This window comes from Tribolium madens, unplaced genomic scaffold, assembly GCF_015345945.1.
Source record: "Tribolium madens isolate multiple individuals breed KSU strain unplaced genomic scaffold, Tmad_KSU_1.1 Scaffold_96;HRSCAF=242;Tcas5.2_LG5, whole genome shotgun sequence".
Classification (NCBI taxonomy): Eukaryota; Metazoa; Arthropoda; class Insecta; order Coleoptera; family Tenebrionidae; genus Tribolium; species Tribolium madens.
The window spans coordinates 5467140-5491059 of NW_025401068.1; the positions used below are offsets into that span (position 1 = coordinate 5467140).

Genomic DNA, 23920 nt, shown 5'->3' on the forward strand with positions numbered 1-23920 from the left:
AATACCTTGGAGGCCCAATTTTGTGTGAAATTACTTTTTAAAGGCAGTTTCAATATGAAATGAAATGTTTCCTCAAATATTTATTTAATACACAATATCATTATCAAATAACAATATAAATACTTTGTCTGAAGTGAGGTACAATAAGAAATGTGCACCCGATCTACACCACAAATTGGTAACACATTACAACAAAWCATCACATTCTATTCTGTGAGCTATATACAATATATACACTACATTTGTCCGCAATGTACTCCACCAACCCCAACCCCTAAACTAGCACAATATTAGCGACCGAACTATTCACCTCCTCTTCCTCGTAYCCGCTCTCGTCACTACACGCACTCTCATTCTCGCCTTCCTCCTCGCACATCTCCCTCGTCTCCAAACTCCTCCTCTTGAACACCTTCAAGGAACTGAAGTCGGCCTGGCTCTCCCCCACGGGGACCAGCGAYACCTCCTCGTTGCCTARAATCTTCAACCCGCAATACGCGTTGACTCTCTCGAAACTGCGAACTCGAGCCAACACGCAGCCCCCGACTTTAAAATCTAAATCAGTCTTTTTCGGCTCGTCCTCCTCGGAGATAGCCGGGAAGACCGGCTGGTCCAAGTCTGAGGTGACGGTGGAGGCCGACTCGCAGCCACTCGAGAGGGACCCCTCGTCGCTGTCGGGGGGCAGCAAGTCGGGTTTTTCACTCAAAGCGTTAAACCAGGCCCTTTCGCACGACTCGAGGAGGTCGTTTCGGAGGGAATTTTGCACCAACTCCTCCAAAATCATGTCGCTTTTCTCGTCGAGGGTCAACTCTTTGCAGGAGTCATCACAGGCATCTTCGCGGACAGGTACTATCGTCGACTCTTGGAGCTTCCGAACAAAAGTTTTTCGCTTGTCAAGCAGAGCACTAGTACTGTCATAATGCCTCAAAATCTTCTTGTAAACATTTTTGTTCGGCTCGGGGGTTTCCTCCTCTTCCTCTATTATTTCTTCGATGCTGGTCAACTTGGGGGCGGATTTCGATCGCTCCAAAGGGGGCTTGTAGTTGTGCGATCCCGTGCTTAGTAGAATCTTCCTCCTGGGGATCGTGGGGTTCTCGTAGACCGAGTTAACAAGGGATAATCGTGCATTTTGACGCGAGATTTTGTCTCTCTTGAACTCGGCCAAAGCCAGGGCTAGAGCTTGCTTTAGTTGGTTTTCAATGAGTTTGGCGATGGCCGCCGAGGGGCACAGCACCGCGTGACAGCGCAATTCGTGTCGGAGACGGCGGCCTTCGTGGCGGTAGACCCAGCAGAAGAGACGCGGAAATTGGGTGGGGGCTGAACAGGTGGTGAGTCGGTGGGCCCAATATTCGGTCAGGCCGTGGTCTTTGGTGGTGGCTTTGAGGCCGCCGCTGCTCACAGTGAGCTGCATGCGGACGTCGGGACGGGACGATTGCGTGTAGTTCCGCCATAAGGTCGCTAACGGCTTTTCCACACAGCCGTCACCTGGAAAACGGAGTCGGTGAGAACGTGCCGAGGTAATTAGCGGTTTAATGAAAGGAGGAATAAAAGCAAGAAGTTGACTGAATGAACGGGATGTGCCAACAAAGAGGCAAAAAGTCGTCTGCTTATTTCTATTACAAAAATTGGCTTTGTGGTGCATGATCTCAACGTAAATTTTGTACCAAACTATATTCTCATAATTAAAAAAGATTGTCATTCATTATGAAAAATAAGGTTTTCTTCAAATGTGAAACATTGAAATAAACTCGAAAGTTGCGAATTGGACGAAAACGCAGTTAGCTAAAAACAATTGCCTTGAGGCGATTAAATCTAAATATTCGAAACGTTTCTAAATTGGGAACACAAATTTGAACCCAAAATTCATGCAGAGGTACCGTTTTCGGCGCCCCCTATATCGGAAGAACCATTGCGTTATATGTCATGCAGAGGTTCTTTGACCCTTATTCTCGTCCATTTATACTTTCCCAGTGATCGGCGATGTTCTTTGGAAAGCTTTCCCCGCGCAATTCTTTTAAACATCACTTGGAACGTGACTCAGCTCTCCGAAAAATGTCAGAAACGCATTACCAAATTGAATTTTGATTTCTCCGAAGCCATTTCTTTGTCATCACAATTGCTTTTTCACGTAAAATTGAAAAGTATTAAATTCAATTAGAGGTTTCCTGGTAGCCTGGCGCCGAAAACTTTCAAGGAATTTCACAAAAAAAAATAGAAATCCACACTTTATTTAAAATGATTGTTAAAATAGAGACTTTAATGAATGGAAGTTGGTAGATCCAGTTAAAAAAACTTCAAAAATTAATAAATACCAACATGACAAAAGAAAGTCCCACTGTTGACACTCATTTATTAGGGTTTTTGTCCATCAGTGTTAGCACCACTGCTCTAAAAATAGCTCAAAATGACTTAATCCCCATTATTGCTCAAATAAATTTGCAAACACACTAATTAACGTTATGGAAAGTTTATCAAATTTCGCTTTGTTATTAGAGCAAACAAATTTAGATTTGGCGATGCACCAGACCGATTGGCAGCAGTGTGCAAATTGACCGGTCATTTTCCAAAGCGCCAAATTAAAATTTACTCAATTCAAATGCCGTTTAATCTCGAGAAACAGGATTTTTTTATCCAGATCGTTTCTTTTCTCACATTGGGTGTTATCAAGTGTCTTGATTCCTTTATTTTTCGACTTCCTGTAAAACCTCGCTTTTATAGTCAATAACCTTAGCGTAAAAGTAGGTATTTCATTATGAACTTTGTTTAGAAAGTGCACTTAAACGGTTACGAGTATTTGTATAATGCAAGGTCAGGAGTTCTTGAAAAACTTTTCAAAAAATACGAATTAATTTCTCTTTATACAATGCGATATTAAGTTTTTCTCACAACCGGTTCAACTGTTAATTAATTATGACAAATATTCGCCGAAGGCATTCTCAGTTTCCCTATAATAGTTATAAATATTTTGCAAACGCTTTAGCCTTGAATTTGGACTTGCAAAGAAGGTCGAAAATTCAATTTAATATCAGGTTTTTTATTCTAATGACACTTCCGAGAACAAGTGCCATATTTTTGGGACTATTTCGACTTAATTCGGTTGAAAAACAAAACAAATCGAGTTTAATCAAGTAATAAACATTCCTAACGACGTCCAAACAATAACAATTTAATTTTATTGATTGGTGATAATCAATTGCAATTTGGTACTTGGACAACAGAAATTAACTTAATTGTAATTTAAAATGCTTGACGTTAAAAATGTTCAATTATTCATAGCTCATTGCTCAACAGGTGGCCACGACAAAATCATATTTTCGTTCAAACAAAATTAAAACTTCAAACTAAGCAAACAGTGCCCATTTTTGACACTATCTTTGTCTACAACAAAAATTTATTTTTTAGAAATAAAAACAATATTTTGTCCTTTTTTCAGTAAACGATTTGCGTTTTGTTTTTGTACATGTTCTTTAAAACCAATCCAAAAAATACTGTTTTGAGCTTTTTTCAGGATACATTTTCTGTGTCACGTAGTTTATTTAAAGATCCGGGATTCATTTACTTGAACTTTATACCAATTTTCTTTCGTCGAGGTCAAGAAAATGAAAAACATGCAATTTTTTTTCTATTTCTTAATGGTTTTGTTTTGTCGGTTTTATTTGGCATCTCACAAACATAATTATTATATATAGTAAAATTGTTTTTTTGAACATAATTACAGCTATCTATTTAATTTACGCAAACCTGTTTAAATAATTACAGCCAAGGAGGAATGAAAGAGTATTTTATTGCGTTGCGATAGGAAAAAGCTTTTTCGATTACATTGTAAGAGTAGGCTGCTACAAAGAAACGGACACGTGTCATGTAATTACCGGCCATCAATGCAAGATTGTTTTTGGTGACTTTTCGAGACAGTTGGTAACGGCGGCAAAAGAATGAGCGCCCATGCATATTTCCTTCAAAAATCCATCAACAGTGAATCCTGTTATTATCGAAGAATTTTTTTGTGGTCAGTGCTGCCACACGTGGGTCGCGAAAATCCCACTCGTGCAAAAACTTGCTTTGAATTGTAAAATATGAATTTGTTGTTTGTTGTTGCACTCGACGTTTTTCATCCGAATTCAAGGCCGCGAAATATCTTCACTTAATGAGCCCGGGTTTACCCAAGAAGTGTGAATATCGCTGCATTATCGCACTTAATTGGATTATAATTATATAAATATTTGGGGACATTACCGAACAAGTAAACAATAACAGATAATTAATAATGTTAAACGTAACAAATCGAAATTTCACCAAGACAAACAAAGAAAAAAATGTCTTCTTTTTTACTGTAGTTATTAAACTGCCTCGTTAGTTTTTAATTGCCTGGAAATAATTGTGTAATAAAAAACTTAATGAAGATAATCGAAAATGTGTAATAACTCGTAGCAATTGCGAGCCGATTTTCATTTCGGCTGTTGCTCTTTAACTTGAATTCTTGTTAAGTTGCACAAACTGGATTGACTTTTTCTACTGGTTGCGTGCAAGAGGCAGGAATTTGGGTCAAAATTGAAGTGTTAACAAGTAGATTTTATTTACTGGGAATTTAAAAGATTTAAAAAAAATGACATTTTTCTAAAAAAAAAAAACAGGTTGTCAAAAAGTACCCAAAAGGATTATTTCTGGCACTCATCTAGTCATAAAAGACTCACGGTAATACTAACAACATTAGCCAAAAATTTTAAGAAGAAAAATGTAAAAGTTTGATGAACTGAACTGGATTAAATTTTCTTAATTGCGATTGCGTGTAGACGCAAGAATTTGGGTCAAAGTTGAAGTGTTAACAACTAGATTTAATTACGATATGAGGATAAAACGAGATTTAAGAAGCCTCAGTCTAAGGTTGAGGACAAACTCAACAATTCAAAACCATTTTTGACGTAATTTTTCGTCATTTGACCTTTTTCGGAGCTGTTATTCAAGAAGATAAACGAGTGATGACTACTGTTTTCAGTCGGATCATAAAAGAGAAAGTATATTTAGTCATTAGCATATTGGAGTGAAAAAACTAAACTACAATTCAAACCACAAAACGGTTATTAATTTCAGACAGATAATTACACTGCATATTTCTCTCACACTAGAACAGTTTTTTTCACATGTTTGTTACGTCACACTGGTAGGAAAGCGGTTTGACCAAATTTGTCACTACAGTGCGTCCAAAAAAAGTCGCGTCACAACGGTGACGTTTCAGCGGAGGCGTCCTGTGACTAATTCCGCGTAAAAACTTCGCATGAATAATTATCCATCGGGGCAAAATAACTGAAAATCGTTAAAAAAGGAAAATGCATTTTCAGTGCAACGACCGATGTTATGTGGTGTTTCATCAGAAGAAAAATAACGAAATGATGCTTTCACCAAGGATTTCACCGCCGGAACGATTCATATTTGTTATAAAGTTGAGTTAACTCTGTAGTGAAGCAAGACGTGTTATTAATTTTATAAACTCCATTTTTTACCAGATAGATAACTAATTTTTAAGTAGTTTTATTGCAAGCAATTTCCAAAGACCTTGTCTCCGCAGTCCACACTATCCATTTTTTAATTTATTTTGCAGTGTTTTTTAAATAGAAAATATTTTTTTACAAAACAGTAAAAGACTTCACGAGTTCGAAGAACGAGTGGAATGTTCGGCTTCAATTTCACGAACATAATATCTTCGATAATTTATCAATTATTCATAACAGGTGTTATATTCGAAATAATATGAATGAAATAAAATAGTTACTGAGATTCCTTGTTGATTACAATATTTTGTGGAACGGTCTTCTTTGTGATTTCATTAATTTCATTGTTTGTTGCCTGTCCCCATTGACTAGTAGCGAAATAGTATATTACATAACGAGCACGAAAAATGATAAATAATGCACAACCAGGAAAGTTGCGCACGAGGCGTTAGCCGAGTGCAGGTAATACCACGAGTGCGTTAGACACTTTCCTGCAAGTTTTGTAGACTATTTTTCCTACGACCATAAATATTTTTTTTCTTACGAACATATTTTTTTTCATAACGATTTATTTTTTATAATGCATACAAAAATACGATGAATAACGATTTATTTTTTATAATGAATACAAAAAAAAAACGTTAAATGAAATAATACAAAACATTCGAGTGTGAATTGTGCGTTAGATTTCTAATACACAGTGCGAAAACAAAACGCACAGGTTTCCGATCTCGAAAATTGCCAATTTTCGCGCATATGTAATTGTTCTTATGTTCTAGTTTCGTATATGGTCGTAGGAAAAGATGTTTTTCCTACGACCCTAACAGAAAGTAAATTTTTTCCATCCTCCTTTCAAAAAGGAAAGTGACCAATTTTACCTCCCTTATCCGTCAGAACTACAATAAAAATAGATACAAAGAGAACAAGAAAATAATAATTGATCAAAATTAAAGTGCCATAAAAATGTGATCATGTTTTGAGAATGAAATTTTGTGTTATTGCGTTTTTTGTACAACTTGAAAATTTTTTTCGATAAAAATTGAATAAAATGTGGATAGTTGTAATGCTTAGATCATAGCTTTTGGAAAAAAATTATGGTGGGTTGCCATATAAAAAAAATATAAATTCTGCAGGACTCAAAAACAAGAAAAAAATCGAAAAATTTCATGATCAAACATCACCATTCATCAATTAATTTTTTCAAAAAATAAATAGTTTAAGCAAAAAACGTTTGGTTCCATATACTTTTTGTTCACCTAGTACATCCTCTCAAGGAAGTAAAAATTTTACCTTTCCATATGAATATGCTGCTAGATTTATAAACCGAAATCTGCCGACTTTCTAATTCAGCTCACTTTCTTAGAAGTGCGGTTTGCAATTTACACAAAATTTCAATTGAAAAACGTTTCCCATGATGGCTTTTGTCCGCTTTACTACAAATATATTTTTGGTTGGTCCACCTCATTTTATTATCACAAAATCAAATAAAAACACTATACCACAATTTATTTGACAAAAATGGGCATATAATTCGTCTGGTGGCAAATCTACTATTTTGCGGATAAAGTTGTATTATTCTGACAATATAATCAAATAAAAACGCATAATGTCCATAGTTTTAAAATCATCTTATTACCTACTTACTTTCGTCATTACGACTTTCAGTTCTGTATTATATCTAATTATATTTTCGATAATTTACGGATAATTTTTGATATGTTAGTCGATAATTTGATGACGTTTCTGTTATTGTGGGGACAAGCTTATTTATTTATTGATTGATAAATCACATTTAAGAATAATTGGAATTGCAGTCAAAGGGAAAAACTGGTGAAACAAAATTTTACCTTTGGCCCAACCTGTGACCACGTTGCCCAGATAGGCGACCCGGTAGGTCGGGTCCGGAAGTGAAATGGACACACTGGCCGACTTCCTGAGCCGGAGTCGATTCAGCAGCGTCTTGAGCATTTTACGGCCTCTCTCCTTTTGTAGGTTTTTTCCGGGCATTTCGCTGTTGAGGGCCTCTATCGAGGGTACTTTTTTCACCGTTTTGGTCACAAACACCGCGTCCACAACATCCTCTTCCTGTTCCATTTCTCGACAATCACTGGTTATTTCCAAAAATGACTAGTTTTCAATCCAAAGGAAATGGTGAAAGATACGAACTTCCGTCCAGTGGCGGCGTTACGTCATGTTTGAGGGCCCCCTGGAACAAGTAATAGTCGATTTGATAACTGGTTTTTCGGCGAGACAAGTGTTATTTCGTGTCGTAAAATCGATATAATTTCGTAAAGAAGAAGAAGAATTTCATCGCACGGACAACCAAGGTCCACTACATTCACAACCGTTGCAAAACCGTTTCGATAATTCATACTTGGAAGATAGCGCATTTCTTTTGTTCAACAGAACTAGTTTAGAGGCCAATCAGCTGTTTTTGTTTTAATGTGTCTGCATGAAAAGCAAAAATTCTGGTAATGGTTGAAGGTCGCCCGATTTGCATGGACCATCACTGATGCGATGAGAGTTTGTTTCAAATTATCGCAACATCAAGTGCCCGAGGCGCATACAATGTGGGCGAGTTTTTCGGCCCACCGATTAGAAGTGTTTGGTAACGTTTGAATTTCGAATAAAATTACGATTTGACAAATAAACAAAACGAAATTTCACAACACACAAGACTGGTTTTTGGGGACCAAGTTTTCGTATTTGTCTTTCTGCTAAAACAAATAAAAAGCTTAAATTTTACACAAAGTCGTGGAAAAAACATGTCTCAGTACTTTTCTGAAAGATTATTTTTATTATCTGCAAGAATTACAATACGTTGGTTAAATTTCTGATCAAAGTGACCTGTGACTTTGAAATTAAATTGGCAACAATGAATAATGTAAAGTGACTAAAATATTGTTATTATTGTGGTATTTGTCGTCAAGTACGCCACAAGTTTAAAATCTTAATTTGGCAACATTGACTTTCAAATGCAAACGTCATAATTTTATAGTCAATTGTCATTCAATTGCAAGGGGTCACCGCTGACATATACCTTAAATAACCTGATATCACAAACTATAGAAGAAAAGTGATAATTCAATGTTGCCAATAAATTTATTTGTCACAATTGTTCGTTACTGCCAGTTTAATTTTAAGTCGCAGCCCACTTCGATCAGCAATTTTGTTGACCGCATGGTATAATAAATTCAAAATCCAAAAAAGATATTTTTCTTAAACAAAAATATAAACAATTTGTTTATATTTTTTTGACTTTTTTGTTTTAAAATTTTTGCCAGTTTCTATTGCTTCCTTTGCAGCTCCCCATCAATCATAACATTGGATAAAATCCTTCAAATTAATTAATTAATTGCGAGCTAAATGTCGGCACTACACTTAGCCTTTTTTGGATTTAACTCATTTATAAACTGTCTGTCGAAGACATAATTGATGAGAAACGTTCACGAGATGAATATTTCCAGATAAAATTTGACAGATTTTTGACATTCCATGAAACAATCGAAGGCTTGCGAAACTTTCCCATTCTTTTAATTGCGGGAATTGCGAAACAATTGAAAGATGCGACAAGTGACCTATTGAACTAACAAGTGGTCAGGAAATGCTCGTCACGGTGTACCTACTTGATTTCGAATTTTCCAAATTTTTGGTCAAATGTCAACTGACCGAAACTATGACAAGTTATGTAATACATACGAGATTTTTTCTAGTTTTTTTCCAATTCCAACTCACTTTCTATACGCTATTTTAGTCACAAATTAAAATAAATCATTTTTAATTGCCACCATCATAGTTGTTGGTATTTAATTGTGAAATAGAGCGAACATAATTTGCCCACGATATTCCGATATAAATTCAGTTGAGATTTTGAAAAAATCTTTTTTTAATTAAACTTTTCTCAATTAATCATTCGGGATTTTTTCAACCGCGACCAAGACCAATGGTACGGCTTCCATACCAGCATGGTACTAATTACCCATCCGAGTAATAACATCTAAATCGACGTCGGCCGTGCACAACAAAAACGCATCAATCTGTCATTCCTAGCACCCTACGATTTGCCAATTTTCGGCCAATTAAGCACCGTTTAACACTAAACAATTGCCATTCGCCCGCCGCAGTCTACTCACAATTTTGCAAAAATTCTCAAGGCCCATTCACATAATCCGTAAAAAGTTCGAACTCGTTTGACAGCGCGACCACTTGCCAGCAACGCTTTGGAACAACTGCCGGCCGGTACACAAACAAGTGAATATCATCGCCATCGCCATCAAGGTAGCAAAGCTCCACGGCCTACCGAGTCGCCGATAAAAACAACAACGCGGGCGGTTCGTCTTTCCCGAATCGTCCTGTATAACCTCAAGGTGATTTTTTCAATTGTTTTTGGATCTTCACCAGGAAAAAAACCTGTTTTTTGATAATTCCTGTGTTTAATTGATAAGTCAAGGCTGCGCAAATTGTTTCGAGATTAGCGTAACAAGAAATATTACTTTGTCTTTTTTTTTGGGGCCCCATTAAGAAAGGTGCTTTAATTGCCGGCAGTCGTGGGTGGGTGGCAAAAATGCTTCAATTGATCATGATTCAGAGGTGATTCTTTTAAGGCCTTGAGCCGTCTTGGCGTAGACTATTTCAAGTCGTGATCGGTCCATTTACCCAGAAATCTCCACGAGGAATGAAATACATATTTAAAAGCGACTGCTTTTGAGCCGACCTGAATACATAATTGCAATTGATTCGAAGCCTTTTTTGGGATCGATTAATACCGTATGAGGGAAAAGCATTCCAGTTAATATGGACAGTAATGCGAATTATTTCGGTCCCTTTGTAAAATATTAATGAGGTAGATGGAAAAACTGAGTTTGAAATATTTCAAAAGTAAACACACGGGGTAATAAAACAAGCGGAAAAACACTAAAAAGCGAACATGTGGGATTTTCAAACAAAAGTCGGGTTTTGGGTGAAAGCAAACACTTTGGGAAATAAGAAGGATAAATAGGAAGCGTCGGGGTTTTTAAAAATAAATCACAAACAAAGCCTGAACAAATAATAAAAAAAAGTTCGTCGTTTTAAAAATAATAATTTTTTAAACAAACATTTTTTTGTTTTTTATTATATACAGGTGGTCCCGATATAACCTGCTAAAAAATTCAGAAGAATCCAACAAGTCCGGAAAACCCCTTTCTATTAGGTCAAAAATAATGAGGATAAATAACCCCTATCCACCAAGAATCGATGCTACTAACCACAAAAACAAATTAATTGTTAGTGTTTGTAACCATACTTTCGCAAAGTCAACACACAAATTCAACTTGATAAATGTCAAAAGTGTTATACATATAAAGTACTTATGTCCCCGGATTGAATTTACAAGAGGAAAAAAAAATTATCTTTGATTTTGAAATCAAAGATAATTTTTTTTCCTCTTGTAAACTCAATCCGGGGACATACTGTAGATACCGTTGCTAAAGAAATTGCAATTATTGTTGCAAAGCAACCAGAATTACCTTTTCAATTACCTCACTAGTGCTTTAGACTCAATATGAATTAATTTTCATCTCGAAAACGAAAATACATCAGCGAGTGGCTGATGAAGTCTATCAATGACCATAATAATCGCCTGAAATTATTCTAGGAATATACAGAAAAGAATTACAGTAAAAGTTAATGTTTTTTTAATAAAACACGCCACGTTTTTTGGTATTTTTGGATGTAGCTTTTTAATAATTATGACACAGAAATTGATAGAACTAGAAAAGTAGAAAAGCGAAATTTTTATTGTATTTTGTACCTTACAAAGTTTGGGACTAAAATAGTTTTAAATAAATTTTTGAGACGGCCTCTGTATACTTGAATATAAGCTGTGACTTGTATGCAAATTTTTAAGTATTTTTAAATAAATCATTATTTTTTCTGTGACAGTATTAAAAAAAATTATAAATGGTATTTCTTTACGTCATACCAAAGTAATTTTTTAATGTAATTCACACGGACGACATAAAATTACTTAGATTAGAACATACTAATGTCGTAATTGTGGACGTTCTAATTTTATAATTATACAGACACCTATATAAATTATTGCATTTATCACTGACAGAAAAATGTCATTAGACAGATCACTTTGGAATATTTGTAATAAACACGGCTGAAGGTCAGGCAGAATTCTCAAATTTCGCAAGTAATACATGAATTTTAAACGTTATTTAGGAAACAATAAAAATCCAGGTGATATTTTTAGCTCTCATTAAACTAGCGAATTGTTCAAACAGTATTTTTTAATTAATATTGACTCATTAGAGAGGCAGTAAAAGCGATCCAAACAAAGTATTTGTTTTTTGCATTTGCATCAATTTAGAAATTCAGTAAAGATTTGGAGCACAGGGCCGGTTTAACCGAAAATGCAGCCCTCAGACTTCCATTAGCCTTTGTTTGGCAAAGGTCAAACCGGTATTCAAACCCGGAAAAATTAAATTTTATTGATTACAGTCCGTTCCTGCATTTCTCGTTCTTGTATTGCCGCATTTACATAAAGTAATTGATTTTAAGGCCGAATTATGCAACCGTTGAAATTGAGAATAGTTCGCAAAAATCGAACTTTGCGTGGGTTTCGAGTTGAAGAACCTCTCAGGTTCACGTCCGCAGGAAAATCTCGTCAGTGAAAAAAATCCCCGAAAGTAAAAGCGTCCGAAATCCGATCAATTAAGTGATGATAACCGAATTATCGCAACTTTCGCTTCAGTCGGATTTTTTAGTTTCGCAATTAGGTTCGGAATTCGAATCGCTGTATGATGTTATGCAGGAGTTTTCCTTTTTGGAATTGGAAACATGCAAACATGTTTAGTACAGATACAGTCGGTGCGATTTTTCTATAATTCTCATTAAATACATCGCAAGGATGATTAATGGGAGATGTGAATTCCGTTCGGGAAAAATGATGCTATTAACAACTTCTGTCAGGCATAATGATTGTTCACTTTTATACAACAAACATTTATGGCGAGAACAATGAGAAACTTATGGCTTAGGCAGGCCTTGACTCGGTACAAATTTCAAAAATAAATACGAGGAAAAGTCAAGAATCGGAGATAATTTGTTTCAAACACATAAACAATAATTAGTGTGAAAAAAATTAAGATGGAATATTATTTCACATCCTCGAAAATTTGAAGCGTAATGATATTATACAGTATGTACTTACTTTTCAGATCTTTGCGCTGATGAAGTTATAAAACATGTATTTCGAAACATCGACCACACCTGACTGTTTAATTTACTGATAATTCAAGAGGTGTTTCCCTATTTCAAACAATTTTGAGCGATTTAAATCGTTTTGAAACCAGAAATCAACTTAATTCAAAAAATGTACTGGGAAAAGTCAGAAAATCGTCGTTTTAGGACTATTTTCCGCCAGATAGTTAAAGTTTTTAGTCTAAATAATACCATTTCAGCAGACCTCTAGCGGCTTAGTCAGTTTTTGAAACAGAAATTAAATTAAATCAAAAGTTTTTGCTGAAACAAGCCAGGAAATCGTCGTTGTAGGTCATAATAGGTAACATAATTTTCAGCCGATTCTGAGCCCCTTATGTAGATCGTTTTGAAACCAGAAATTGACTTAATTTAAAAAAAAAATCCGAAATAGGCATAAAATCGTTTATTTGTATCTGAAAACGTTATTTCAGCTAATTTCAAACGATTTAGATTGTTGTTGAGCTAGAAACTCACATAATTCAAAAGATTTTGCCGAAAGAAGCCATACAATAGTGAAATATTGAAAAAACAAACCAGAAAGTTGTCGTTTTGGATGTAAATAAAGCCATTTCAGCGAACTCCCAGCGTGTTAGCTTGTTTTTCAGCCAGAAATTTACTTCGTACTTAGATTTTGCCGAAATGAGCCTGAAAATCGTCTGATGAATAACACTATTTTAACGAATTCTGAAAAATGTAGCTCGTTTTTGGGACAGAAACTTACTTAAATTGTATGCAAAACTAATAAACTTTTAAAACATGTAAACATTTTGTTCTTAAGTTCAAATTTTTTACAAAGCCTTGAATTTCTCAGAAATGCATTAGAATTTCCGGCGTTAATTTATCTTGCTCTGAAAAAGTGATTGATGCATTTTTGTTGATCGAATAAATTTGCGGTAATATTTTCTATGATCGTCACTGTATGTTTAATGAACATAAATTTCCGAGTTTACAGTATGCTTGCGCTATTAATAATCCTCTCGTCTATTACCGGCATTACGGTCCCGTTTTATTAGTCCTTACTCTCTCGAATAAGAAAAGCCGCAATTACACATAAAATTTACGACTCTCTCGATAATTAAATATTGAAATCCAATCACCGAAAAGTCGACTTCCCGATTAATTTCCCTGTCTATTCACATCGGCGATTAATTAAAACTGCAACATTTAGAAACCTGGAAGTATCCATAAACGAGATTATTAATTAGTTCTTGAACCAATTTATCTCACAGATTGGTAACTCGTACGATTTTATAGCGTTGTAAAACATTTAACAAGATTAAGGCCGAATTAATACGACATTAAACAAGTGCATTGTTGCCTTAACCGCAATTGGAGACAAACTCTTGAATCTCAGATTTATTTGACGGTTTTTTCCAGACTCCGTGAGTAAACAATATTTAATTCTAATAACGGGTTTGCATATCGTGATATCATCACAAAACGCGCAATTAGAAGACCGAAAAATATGACCACCAGAGCGTGGTAAATGGTACCAAAAACGGGGTCCGTGATGTATCTCGTTCCGGGTACCGTTTTATAAAAAAACCAAAATTAATTCATAAAAATCAAGCTTTTAATTAACTTACAGTTTGAGATGTGGTTATCACCCACTTAGAACCTTATCAAAAATTAGGTTTTGGAGTTAATAACCCTGGTTTCGGATTCTTCAATGAAGCAGCGAGGAACAGTTAGTGAAAACCACATTAAGGCAAGAATTTACGTTTGCTTATGGTTGCTTTTCACCGATGCGAAATGTTAACGACTAAACAAAACATTAAGCGGTTGGCAAAAGACGTTTATTCCGCCACACGGTCGTAAAAGAAGATGTTAAGAAAGAAGATACTAAAACTTGAAATGTTCTTTGATTTTTTAAACTATTTCTCCAATTTTAAAAGGACAAACAATGGATTGACTCCTATAGCAAATTGTTTTCTAAAGTAAAATTTTGACGAAGTTGTGAAATGATTTTTTTTTTGTCGCTCTGTACTTATTTTTGACGATGGATGGATTTTCACAATATCCGCTAAATCCAGACGATTGTAAAAGTGTAACTAATTTTTACCTACCATAATTAATTTTCCAGATATTTGTCAAATTATAGACGATTATAGTAGGTATTAGCAAAAATTTTTAGCAATGTATGACTATTTTTTTATAGCCGAGTCGATTAATATAACTATTTTTTTTATAGTCGAGTCGATTGGTAAATCGTCTTGAAGTTTACTTTTTCTAACGTAAAATTGTCCAGGGAATTCAAAACAGTAATTAGTTTATTCATTTGATATTTATTTTTTTAAATGTAAAGTCTGTTTTTTTTTAATGGAAATTACCAAGTCAAAATTTTGGTGAAAAAATTGGTAGCAGCTTGTCTCCATAGCCACAAATTTTGTTTGCTCTTTGTTTCTGTCCCTAGAAATTTTGTTAAAAAATTATGGTTATGTTTTCAAATTGAGATGTTGTYAAAATTTTGACTTTTATGAATCTTGTGTGCCTGTTTGCTCTTTGAAAGCGCTATAAWTGAATACCTGAGGACAGACATCATTACCTAAGGTCTAAAGACAGAATTCAGTGCTAATAGTTTTGACAGAAACACACCGCAAGTAAGTACAATGTTGTGGACAAAAATGAGATTCTTGCTACAAAAACTTTGAAGAAAAAGAATGTATATACAGGAAAAAGTTATTTAGCAAAAGATACAAGTAGGTATTACGATGATTGGCAATAAATTTTGTGTAATTTATTGAAATGAGCTCAAAGTTGATGCATTTTATAAATTCTTCTTCAGCTTTGGTTTCAAGATTATTATTACTTCTTCAACTCATTCCTCAAAAAACGATGCACAAGACACTAATTTAATTGCGTTCTTTCCGAGATTCTTTCTTATTCATGTTTATTTTGTATTCTTGTCGATTTCTCACTAAAAATTAAGAATATTTGGCAAACCTGCATTACAAATTGCGTCTACATTTTAACGTGCCCTTTTTCTAATTTCTTGCTTGCGAACTATTCGTTTCCAAATTTCGAAAAACTGTTAGTGTACCGAATTTGTTTCTTTTTTGGTGTTTCGTCTATAAATTTTCGTAGACGATTTTTTGTGCTGACGTTTAATGACATTGTTATCAAATTAATTCGAAAAACCGGAACTGCCAACTTCCTTTATTAAAATTACCATGAATGAATTTACTAGTGATGCCAACGTTAAGACTGTTTGGCATTTCCATTAAAAAAAAACAAACAGACTCTAGGTCAATAATAATTAGTCCTTTTGATTCTTATCTTAAACCTGACAAAATTGGTGGGAAAAAGAAGACAAAAAATTTAAATTAAAAAATACGTAAATATTGAACCAATTCGCGAAATATGAAATATGTGTTACGGAAATTAACCGTATTTTTTTAAAATTAGATTTTCTTGTGTGTGCATCCGCTTTCTTACATTGCGCATCTCGGCGTTTAAAATACGAAATTCGCGTCCTGATTGTCCGTGTCGACCTTAACATTGGTTAGCCTTGACTTTCTAAGCGTATGCAAGAATTTTCGTATCTTTTTAAATGAACGCGATTAAAAAGAAAAGCACGACATTGTCCCACGTTTATATTGTTATACCCCGAGTCAAGGAAAAAGTTTGCAGAGCTTCCACATAGCCGTTTGTTGAGAAACAAAGCCGCACAAGAGTGGGAATGATTCTAATGATTATTTATTTGGCCATTCGAACTGTATTTGTCCCCCTTTGCCTCCCTGCAATGTTGAGAATTTGCCGGCTGCTATTTTATGCAAATTTCATAAGAGAAGAATGTGACCGCAAACAATGTCGTTGAAGAAATTGAATTAAAGGGGCCATTCTATTTATATAATGCAGGGCCCCCCTGTATGACACGTGGAAAAGAGCAGAAAAGGAATTTCAATGGAGGATTAAGTGCCATTATCAATAGGTCATCTCTAGGAGAGAGGAAAACATTGAATCGACTTTGTATAAAATGATTTATTGACAATAAAAAAATTATAAAAATTGCACTTTGGCTGCGTTTTTACGAGACATAAAAATTCACATTGAACTCGATACATATTTTCAGGGGGCCTTGACGGCACAAAAAAGACAATTTTTACTACTTAATTAGCGAGTCAAGTTTTATTTCAACGAACAAATAGACGCAATTTTCATTAAAATGCTAATTAATGCCAAACCAAAAATTAAATATGACGACAGTCATAATTAATAAAATATTGTTTGCCGTCACTTTATTTGCTTCAAGCTACAAACAACTTTTAGTGGTTTCTGGTGTTTTGACAATATTTTGGTTGACTTTGCATATTTTCACTTAAATAAATTCTACTTCAGTTGTTTGTGCTAACACAGAGCCGATGTCAGGGGTTGTAGAAAAATATCTCGAAAAATATTTGCCGTAAAGTAAAAGTAATCATAAAATTCTCGGACAAATTTACCTTAGGGAAAGTTGATTTTAGGATAATTTATCGACTGGAAAAATGTTAATACGAACCCTTACAATGTTGGCTACAATTTGACACATAAATTGAGAATTGTAAAAACTAATTACGGATTTGAAATCCTTAGATAATTTTACGACAGAGCTAATTTTAGGGCCATTAGGTTTGAGTTTTTTCTAGAAAACTCACATTTAGCGAAAGTTGAATGCAATACAGTGGTCTAGAATTCGACATAAATATCGAAAAGTATTTGTCCTAGATAAAAAACAATTGCAGATTTGAATTGTTCGTGCAATTTTGCGCAAGATAAGTTAACCTCGGGACTGTTTATTAGTGGTCTAATTTTCTTTGGAAGAAAATAATAAAAAATTGAATAGAACACAAAAGCGTTTAGAATTTAATAATAATCTTAAAAACTCTGAGTCGTTTCTAAAAAATTATTACAGATTTGAACTCTTTGGACACTTTTATATCACAACAGCGAACAAGGTAATCATGAAAAATTACAAACTTAAAATTTTTCTAGTTTTCAAAGCCAGTAATTTTTTATTTTGTTTGCTTTCGAATCACTTGATTGCCCCTAAAAATGAGGAATTGCCGTCTCCATCCAGCATAAAATGAATAACCACGATCAGATATGGATAATGAAATTACACAAAGCTGGGGAGGATAATTAGTAATTACAGTGCTGTACTTGCAACGCATATCAATCATAGATCGGAGACACCTTTCATTCACCATCAACGCTTTTTTCTCATTTGAGGTCCGGCCCTGACTCATCAAAAATGTAAATTTATCGATCCGTCAAGTATTACGTGTCTGTCTCTCTTAATTAGTCCGCAATTAAAAAAATGACACGCAGTATTTCACCATGATTGAGGATGTGTTATTACAAGTGATCTAAATAGTCACGAAATTAAACATTAATTACATTTAAAATACTCCTTTTATGTCTAATTGGCCGATTTCGGTTGTTAGCAGTCTAATACGGGTTATCAAGCCAAGGGGAGCCTTGAACTGTCTATTTTTCGCAATTTGATATCCAGGTACGCACACTTAGCTGAAACTGCTATCGTAATCGACTCTAATTGGATAACACAATTTATTTTTAGAATAAATAATACAACGCAGAATGTTGCTAATAGAAAGTAATAGGATGATTGGGTTATTTCGGGACGCCAAATTAGGAAGTGCCCCTCGAGATGTAAACATAGAATTATTCATTTTTCTGCACACAATAACAAGATTTTCAATGTCTGGGAATCGACGTGCATTGAACTTGCACAATTTCGAAATGATTTCACTTTCACCTGTGTGTTAATGATAGAAAGTTGACGACATATGGACGCTTTTTATTACGCTTTGTTTCGTTTGTTCTAATGCGAACAAAAGTGGAAAATCGGTGCGTGCCAAATTGCGATAGCGCTTTAATCAGCTGGAAATATGCATSGAAAAGAACCGCGATTTCCCACCACATTGCCTGTCAGAAAACTTTTGATTAAATTTGTTAAGAGTTTAACGAATTTCTTACCGACTACTTCAAAATTGTTCGGAAAATATGAATTTTTGATTAAATCTTTTATGACAGCAGTTTTTAATCTTAGAAGAGACATACTAAAGGATTCAGTTATAATATAAAAACATATCAAAAAAATTAACCCCAGTATATGATTAATAAATAATGAAAAAAAACGTTTTATGATCATTTTAAAATTGCATTATTTTAGTTTATTTAAAACTTGTTGAAACAAAAGGGCTAACCATAAAAATAAAATAAACCTCAGTTTACGAATGTACAAAAATCTAATTTAATTATACTAAAAATTATAATTTTGCAAAACCTTGCAAAAAACTAGAAGAAAACTTGTCCAGAATTGAGATGTCATCAGTAAAATATTTTTGAGTTAATTAAATGAATAGTTCTTTTTATAATCTTAATGTTTTGTTTAAACGTTGAGGTATTAAAAATAAAGACCAATAGATTTATTTCATATTTTTTGCTTAGACTGTACCTATAATAGTGATCCGTTTTTACTGTTACGAATTTAAATAAATGATTATATTCAATTATAAGACAAAAGTTAAACATATTTAACATATTTATTTTCTAAACATATTTCGAAAAATGCTATGTAAGGGAGCTACACCCCCTAAGAGGGGTGCGTTTTTTTAAAGGGTTTATCCCAATTTTTCAAAATAGATAAAATTAGAAAATTTGGTTCAGCTAACATTTTTACACCTAAAAGAATTCTAAAATGAAATGTCGAAATTTTAAATCAGGGATGTCCTAAACGGTAAAACAATTTTAATTTTAATTTTTATGCTGTTTATGGTCTGTAACATAAATTTTAAAACTGTTTTTACGCAAAACAGCCTTTTTAAAAATAAAAAAATAAAAAATTTTGAAAGTGGTAAGAATAAACTACAGCCAAAATAGTACTTTTTACTCTAAACCCACCCAGTTTAGAAAGCCCGTGATTAAAAATTTCAACATTTTATCTTTGAAATCGTTTAGGTGTATAAAGATTATCATCTGTATCAAATTTTGTAATTTTATTTAAAATGATTTCGAAAATATTGGAAAAAACCATTAAAGAACTCATTACCTCTTTGAGGGGGTATAGCCTCTTGCGTAGCATTTTTCGATAAATGTTCATAGGAAACTTTTGTTTAAAATTGAATATTCTATCTCCTATTTAAATTTGTAACAATAAAAACGGAAAACCTGTATATTTTGAAGCTCAATTTTTTTCCGTATTCTCTTTATCAAAATTTGATGTAGATATTTCCTCTTAAGCCAAGTTACCTTACTCCGGCCCTAAATGTTGATCACTTTAAGTTTATTCATAAAATTGGACAAATATTCCAAAACTATAATTATGTAGTGCTTTAAAATAAGATACCATTCAAATTTTAATCAATTTTCATAAATTTATTGTTTTTGATGATTGTTGTAGGTACAGACTTACCTATAATAAAATTTTCAAGGTGGTTCAGGCCATCAAATGAACTTGAAATTTGGTTTCTTTGACGTAAATCCACAATCAAGTTTATCATAAACTTGAAAATAAAAAAATCCTCGCATTTTGGCCCTTTTTGCCCATCGCGAGTCGAGAACTTTGTAATTAATGTTTGACTTGCATTTATAACAAAACACACTCGGATAGAAGCGTGACCGATTTTTGTTTCTCTTATTATCCATTTGATTTTTTCATGATGTTACAATACATCTGATATAATAATAATAATGAGATAATTCCATTCCCTTTAGTATAAATAGAATCAATTTGCATGAACAATAAACAACATGCAATAACTCAACTCCTCCATTAAACAATTGAAACAATTTCCTGTCTTTAAGATGGCCGCCGCGAATATGGCGTCCACCCCAATTGGCCCAACCAGAGCGAAACGGTCCACTTTGATAAAATCACGAATTCGTAATAAATCGCATGACAATACAATCACTGACACAAATTGCGCTAAATAATTTTTTCTGCGGAAATTTTGCATTCCCAACGCGTGCTCGTGCGCGGGTCATGGTCTCGAAAAACTTTCAAGTTTCGAATTTTTCAACGTCACAAAACATTATTATTTTTTTATAATGGGATTTGCGTCAGAGGCAAAGTCACCTCAGCTGTTTTACGTGTGTTTGGAATGTCAAAAAGACGAAGCCCACACCCTGAACAAAATGGCGCTAGACGAAAGTAACAGTCATCTTCGAGGCTCGATTTCTTCATGAAATAATTAGTTCGGTTAAAGCATTTCGTTCATACATTCGGCCTTCGATTGCATGACTGTGTAGTTTACATTTATGTATTATAATAGTAATTACATTATTACAAGTTGTTTAATCAAGTAGCTTGATGATAATTACCGAAGCCAACTTCACTCTGATTTAATCACTAATCGGGTTATTAATTTACTGCACTTAACTAAAATTCTAAATCATTGCTCCAATTACCCCACATGTTCCACAGAATGTGGCTACACTAGAATGCATTATCTGCAAAAAACATTCCGCTGTATTTAGTAGAAAAGCGAGATTGAATTGACTCAAAAATGAAAAGAATTTACACGAAAGTTGCCAACCGTATAAAATAGAAAGTACAAACAAAAGGTATACTTAATTCTGCAAAGTGATCATGTATATAACACGATCTGAGTTATTTTTTTCTATAAGAAATTTAAATATTTTTAATTCTGATTATTTTAAACTCCCAAAACCATCCTTCTCTAAAATTTGAAATAAGGTAAGTACCTATAAAGCAAATAAGTTCCGGTGCTTAAAAAGGCCCACCGTTAATATTTCTTCTAAATTGTGAAGAAAATTAAAACCATCTAGCCTACGTTGGACATCCAACCATCTATCATCAATTATACAAGTTACTCCTAGATATGTCTTTTAGTTGACTGTAAATGGTGAAATATGTTATAAACTGATGCGTCATCGTGTTGGATATTAAAATTAAATATTTCTAGTTACATATCAATACATGTTTTGAAGTTTCTTTACTTTTTTTTGTACTTTTTATGTTGTTTTTTGTTTGTTTATTAAAGATTTTTTCCTTAACTTACTGTTAATACGATTAATCTCAAATTTTAAATATGGGCCTTATCTAATGTCGATGGTGGGCCTTATTTGGGGCTAGGAGGTTCCAAAAAAGGCCCTTTGTAATATTTTATATTTATGTTAAAAACATGTAGAAAAATTAACAAAATAGGCATTTTTGTGGTATACATTGTTAAACAAAAGTTCAAATTACAATTTCGATAATAAATCCAAACCTTCGCATATTTCAAAAAATATATAAAAAATAGTAAAAATTAAGTGGGTCTTATTTGGCTAAGTTACCTTATAAATATACATATTTTACAAATTTTGTATGCCACTCGTACGAATACCACTCATGAAAAAAGTCCAAAATATCTTAATTAATACTAAATCTAATTAAAATTGATATTTTTGGAATTTGAGGATAATTTTGAACAAAATGGTTTACTTAAAAGACACCACTATAAAAAACTAAAACATACATTAGGTCACGTTTTTATCGCTGAATGTTTTTTTTTCATTTGTTATTACTTATTAGCAAATGTATGAAGCATCACAGTTTGTTAAACATAGTATCTAGTAGCTGCAGCAAATGGCACTTCCGCGTTGATGCTTTTCATTGTCCGGAGTTAATGTTAACAGATGGAGGTGTTCGTTTAATGAGCTGTTACATTCTCACGCATTACTCTCGAGTGATCCGGCGATTCTCCTCTCAATTAGAAAAATCAAACTGTTTTTAATTGAACGATTCGACAAGAGGAGAAGATCAATGTTACCTACTGTTATTCACCGCCAATAAAGAATTTTAAAGGCGAGTAATCTAACACGATAATAACTGATTCATTTCGCTGAAATAAACATTATATGCATTTCTAGAACAATGGCTGTGGCGAGTACTTTCAAGGTTTTAATTAATGGAATTACCGAGTGGGATGTGACCTCTTGACATGTGGTGAGGCACATATGACCCCAAACGAAATGCACCTAGATTTGTCACAAGACCGGAATTTGCAAATTCAAACCCGGATTAATGAAAAAACAGTAAGTATACCTAATTCTATTATAGGGAAAAATTTGAGCACTCCAAATTTGATTGTCGCAAAAAATAATAACCTCAGACAAGGCTATTTGAAAAAAAGCTTAAAGATTTTACAGAAAAAAAGTTTCTATCCCATTTTACATAAGCAAAACGCAAAAAAACGAAAAAGAGATTTAACTTCTAAACGAAATTTATGGCTTTTCTTGAGGGACTTAGAAAATAAAATCCTTTTCCATTTTCCAGTTAAAAAATAACCATTTCTAATAATTAAGCTTAACACGAACTTGTTGCCTCATAAAAGTCGATTTTTGGCCTAAGATATCTTTGACAAATTACTAATTAGATATTTGTTATTTTTTGTTTAAGTAAATGACGGTCTCGAATTGTGTTTGTGATCATTCTAGAACAATTTGTCTAAGCCAAACAATGAATAAGGATTCAAAAGAAATGAAAATTGAAAATAATAAATTTTAATTTTTGGTTTAAATAATTCTCTGTTCTGGAATCGTTTAATATGTTTCAAATCAAAGTGATCTTTTTAAAATAACGTTTAGTTTTAAAGAAAGGAATTTTATCGCTCATTACCGAACTGGTTGAAATCGCCTCCACTTATTTTGATTGTTGGTTCATTAAACTTTCCTATTATTTTAAAAGCACCGATCAAGTTCATTGTCGTTGTTCTATTCGAACTTCATTAAAACCGGCATTGGGGCACTCCGGACGTTCCGGAATGCATTTTTGTTCAAGACGAACAACAGTTACAATAAAGTAGGCCTTAGCCACATAAAAATTAAATTATGATAGTTGCTACCGTACTCATACATCCGTTATCCGCGCCCGGACTCAAGCAATTACCCAAAAATAACCACTGACCTTATTCCGGGTTTGAGCCGCAGTCAAAATTTTCACTAAATCGCAGTCATTTTCGTGCAAAACACCAGATTTCATTCATTTCGTCGGACGATTGACACAAACACACCTAAGATGTTGAAATTACTGGCACGAAAGAGATAAGACGCGACTAAGACCTACGTCGAGGAATACCTCCGGAGTGCCGTAAGTAAACAAAATGTAACGAAGGAGGAGTGGCGTACAGCCTAGCTTGACTCGGACGAAGAAGGAAAGGTAACACGTATTACGACAGGTA

General features: G+C 33.8%; 1 protein-coding gene across 3 annotated transcripts; it reads right to left on the bottom strand.

Annotated features, from left to right (window-relative positions):
- Positions 1 to 67: 67 nt before the first annotated feature.
- On the bottom strand, positions 68 to 23805 carry LOC123013311 (protein FAM43A). 3 transcript variants are annotated; one of them, XM_044411756.1, is made up of 3 exons: positions 23647 to 23805; positions 7331 to 7689; positions 68 to 1482 (listed from the first exon to the last, which is right to left on the bottom strand). In XM_044411756.1, exons 2-3 carry the CDS (start codon positions 7575 to 7577, stop codon positions 275 to 277), a joined length of 1455 nt encoding a protein of 484 aa, XP_044267691.1. In that variant the 5' UTR covers positions 7578 to 7689; positions 23647 to 23805; the 3' UTR covers positions 68 to 274. The 3 variants fall into 3 exon arrangements, with proteins under 3 accessions (XP_044267691.1, XP_044267692.1, XP_044267690.1); XM_044411757.1 differs by lacking the exon at positions 23647 to 23805 and adding an exon at positions 14321 to 14431; XM_044411755.1 differs by lacking the exon at positions 23647 to 23805 and adding an exon at positions 9617 to 9747.
- Positions 23806 to 23920: the final 115 nt, after the last annotated feature.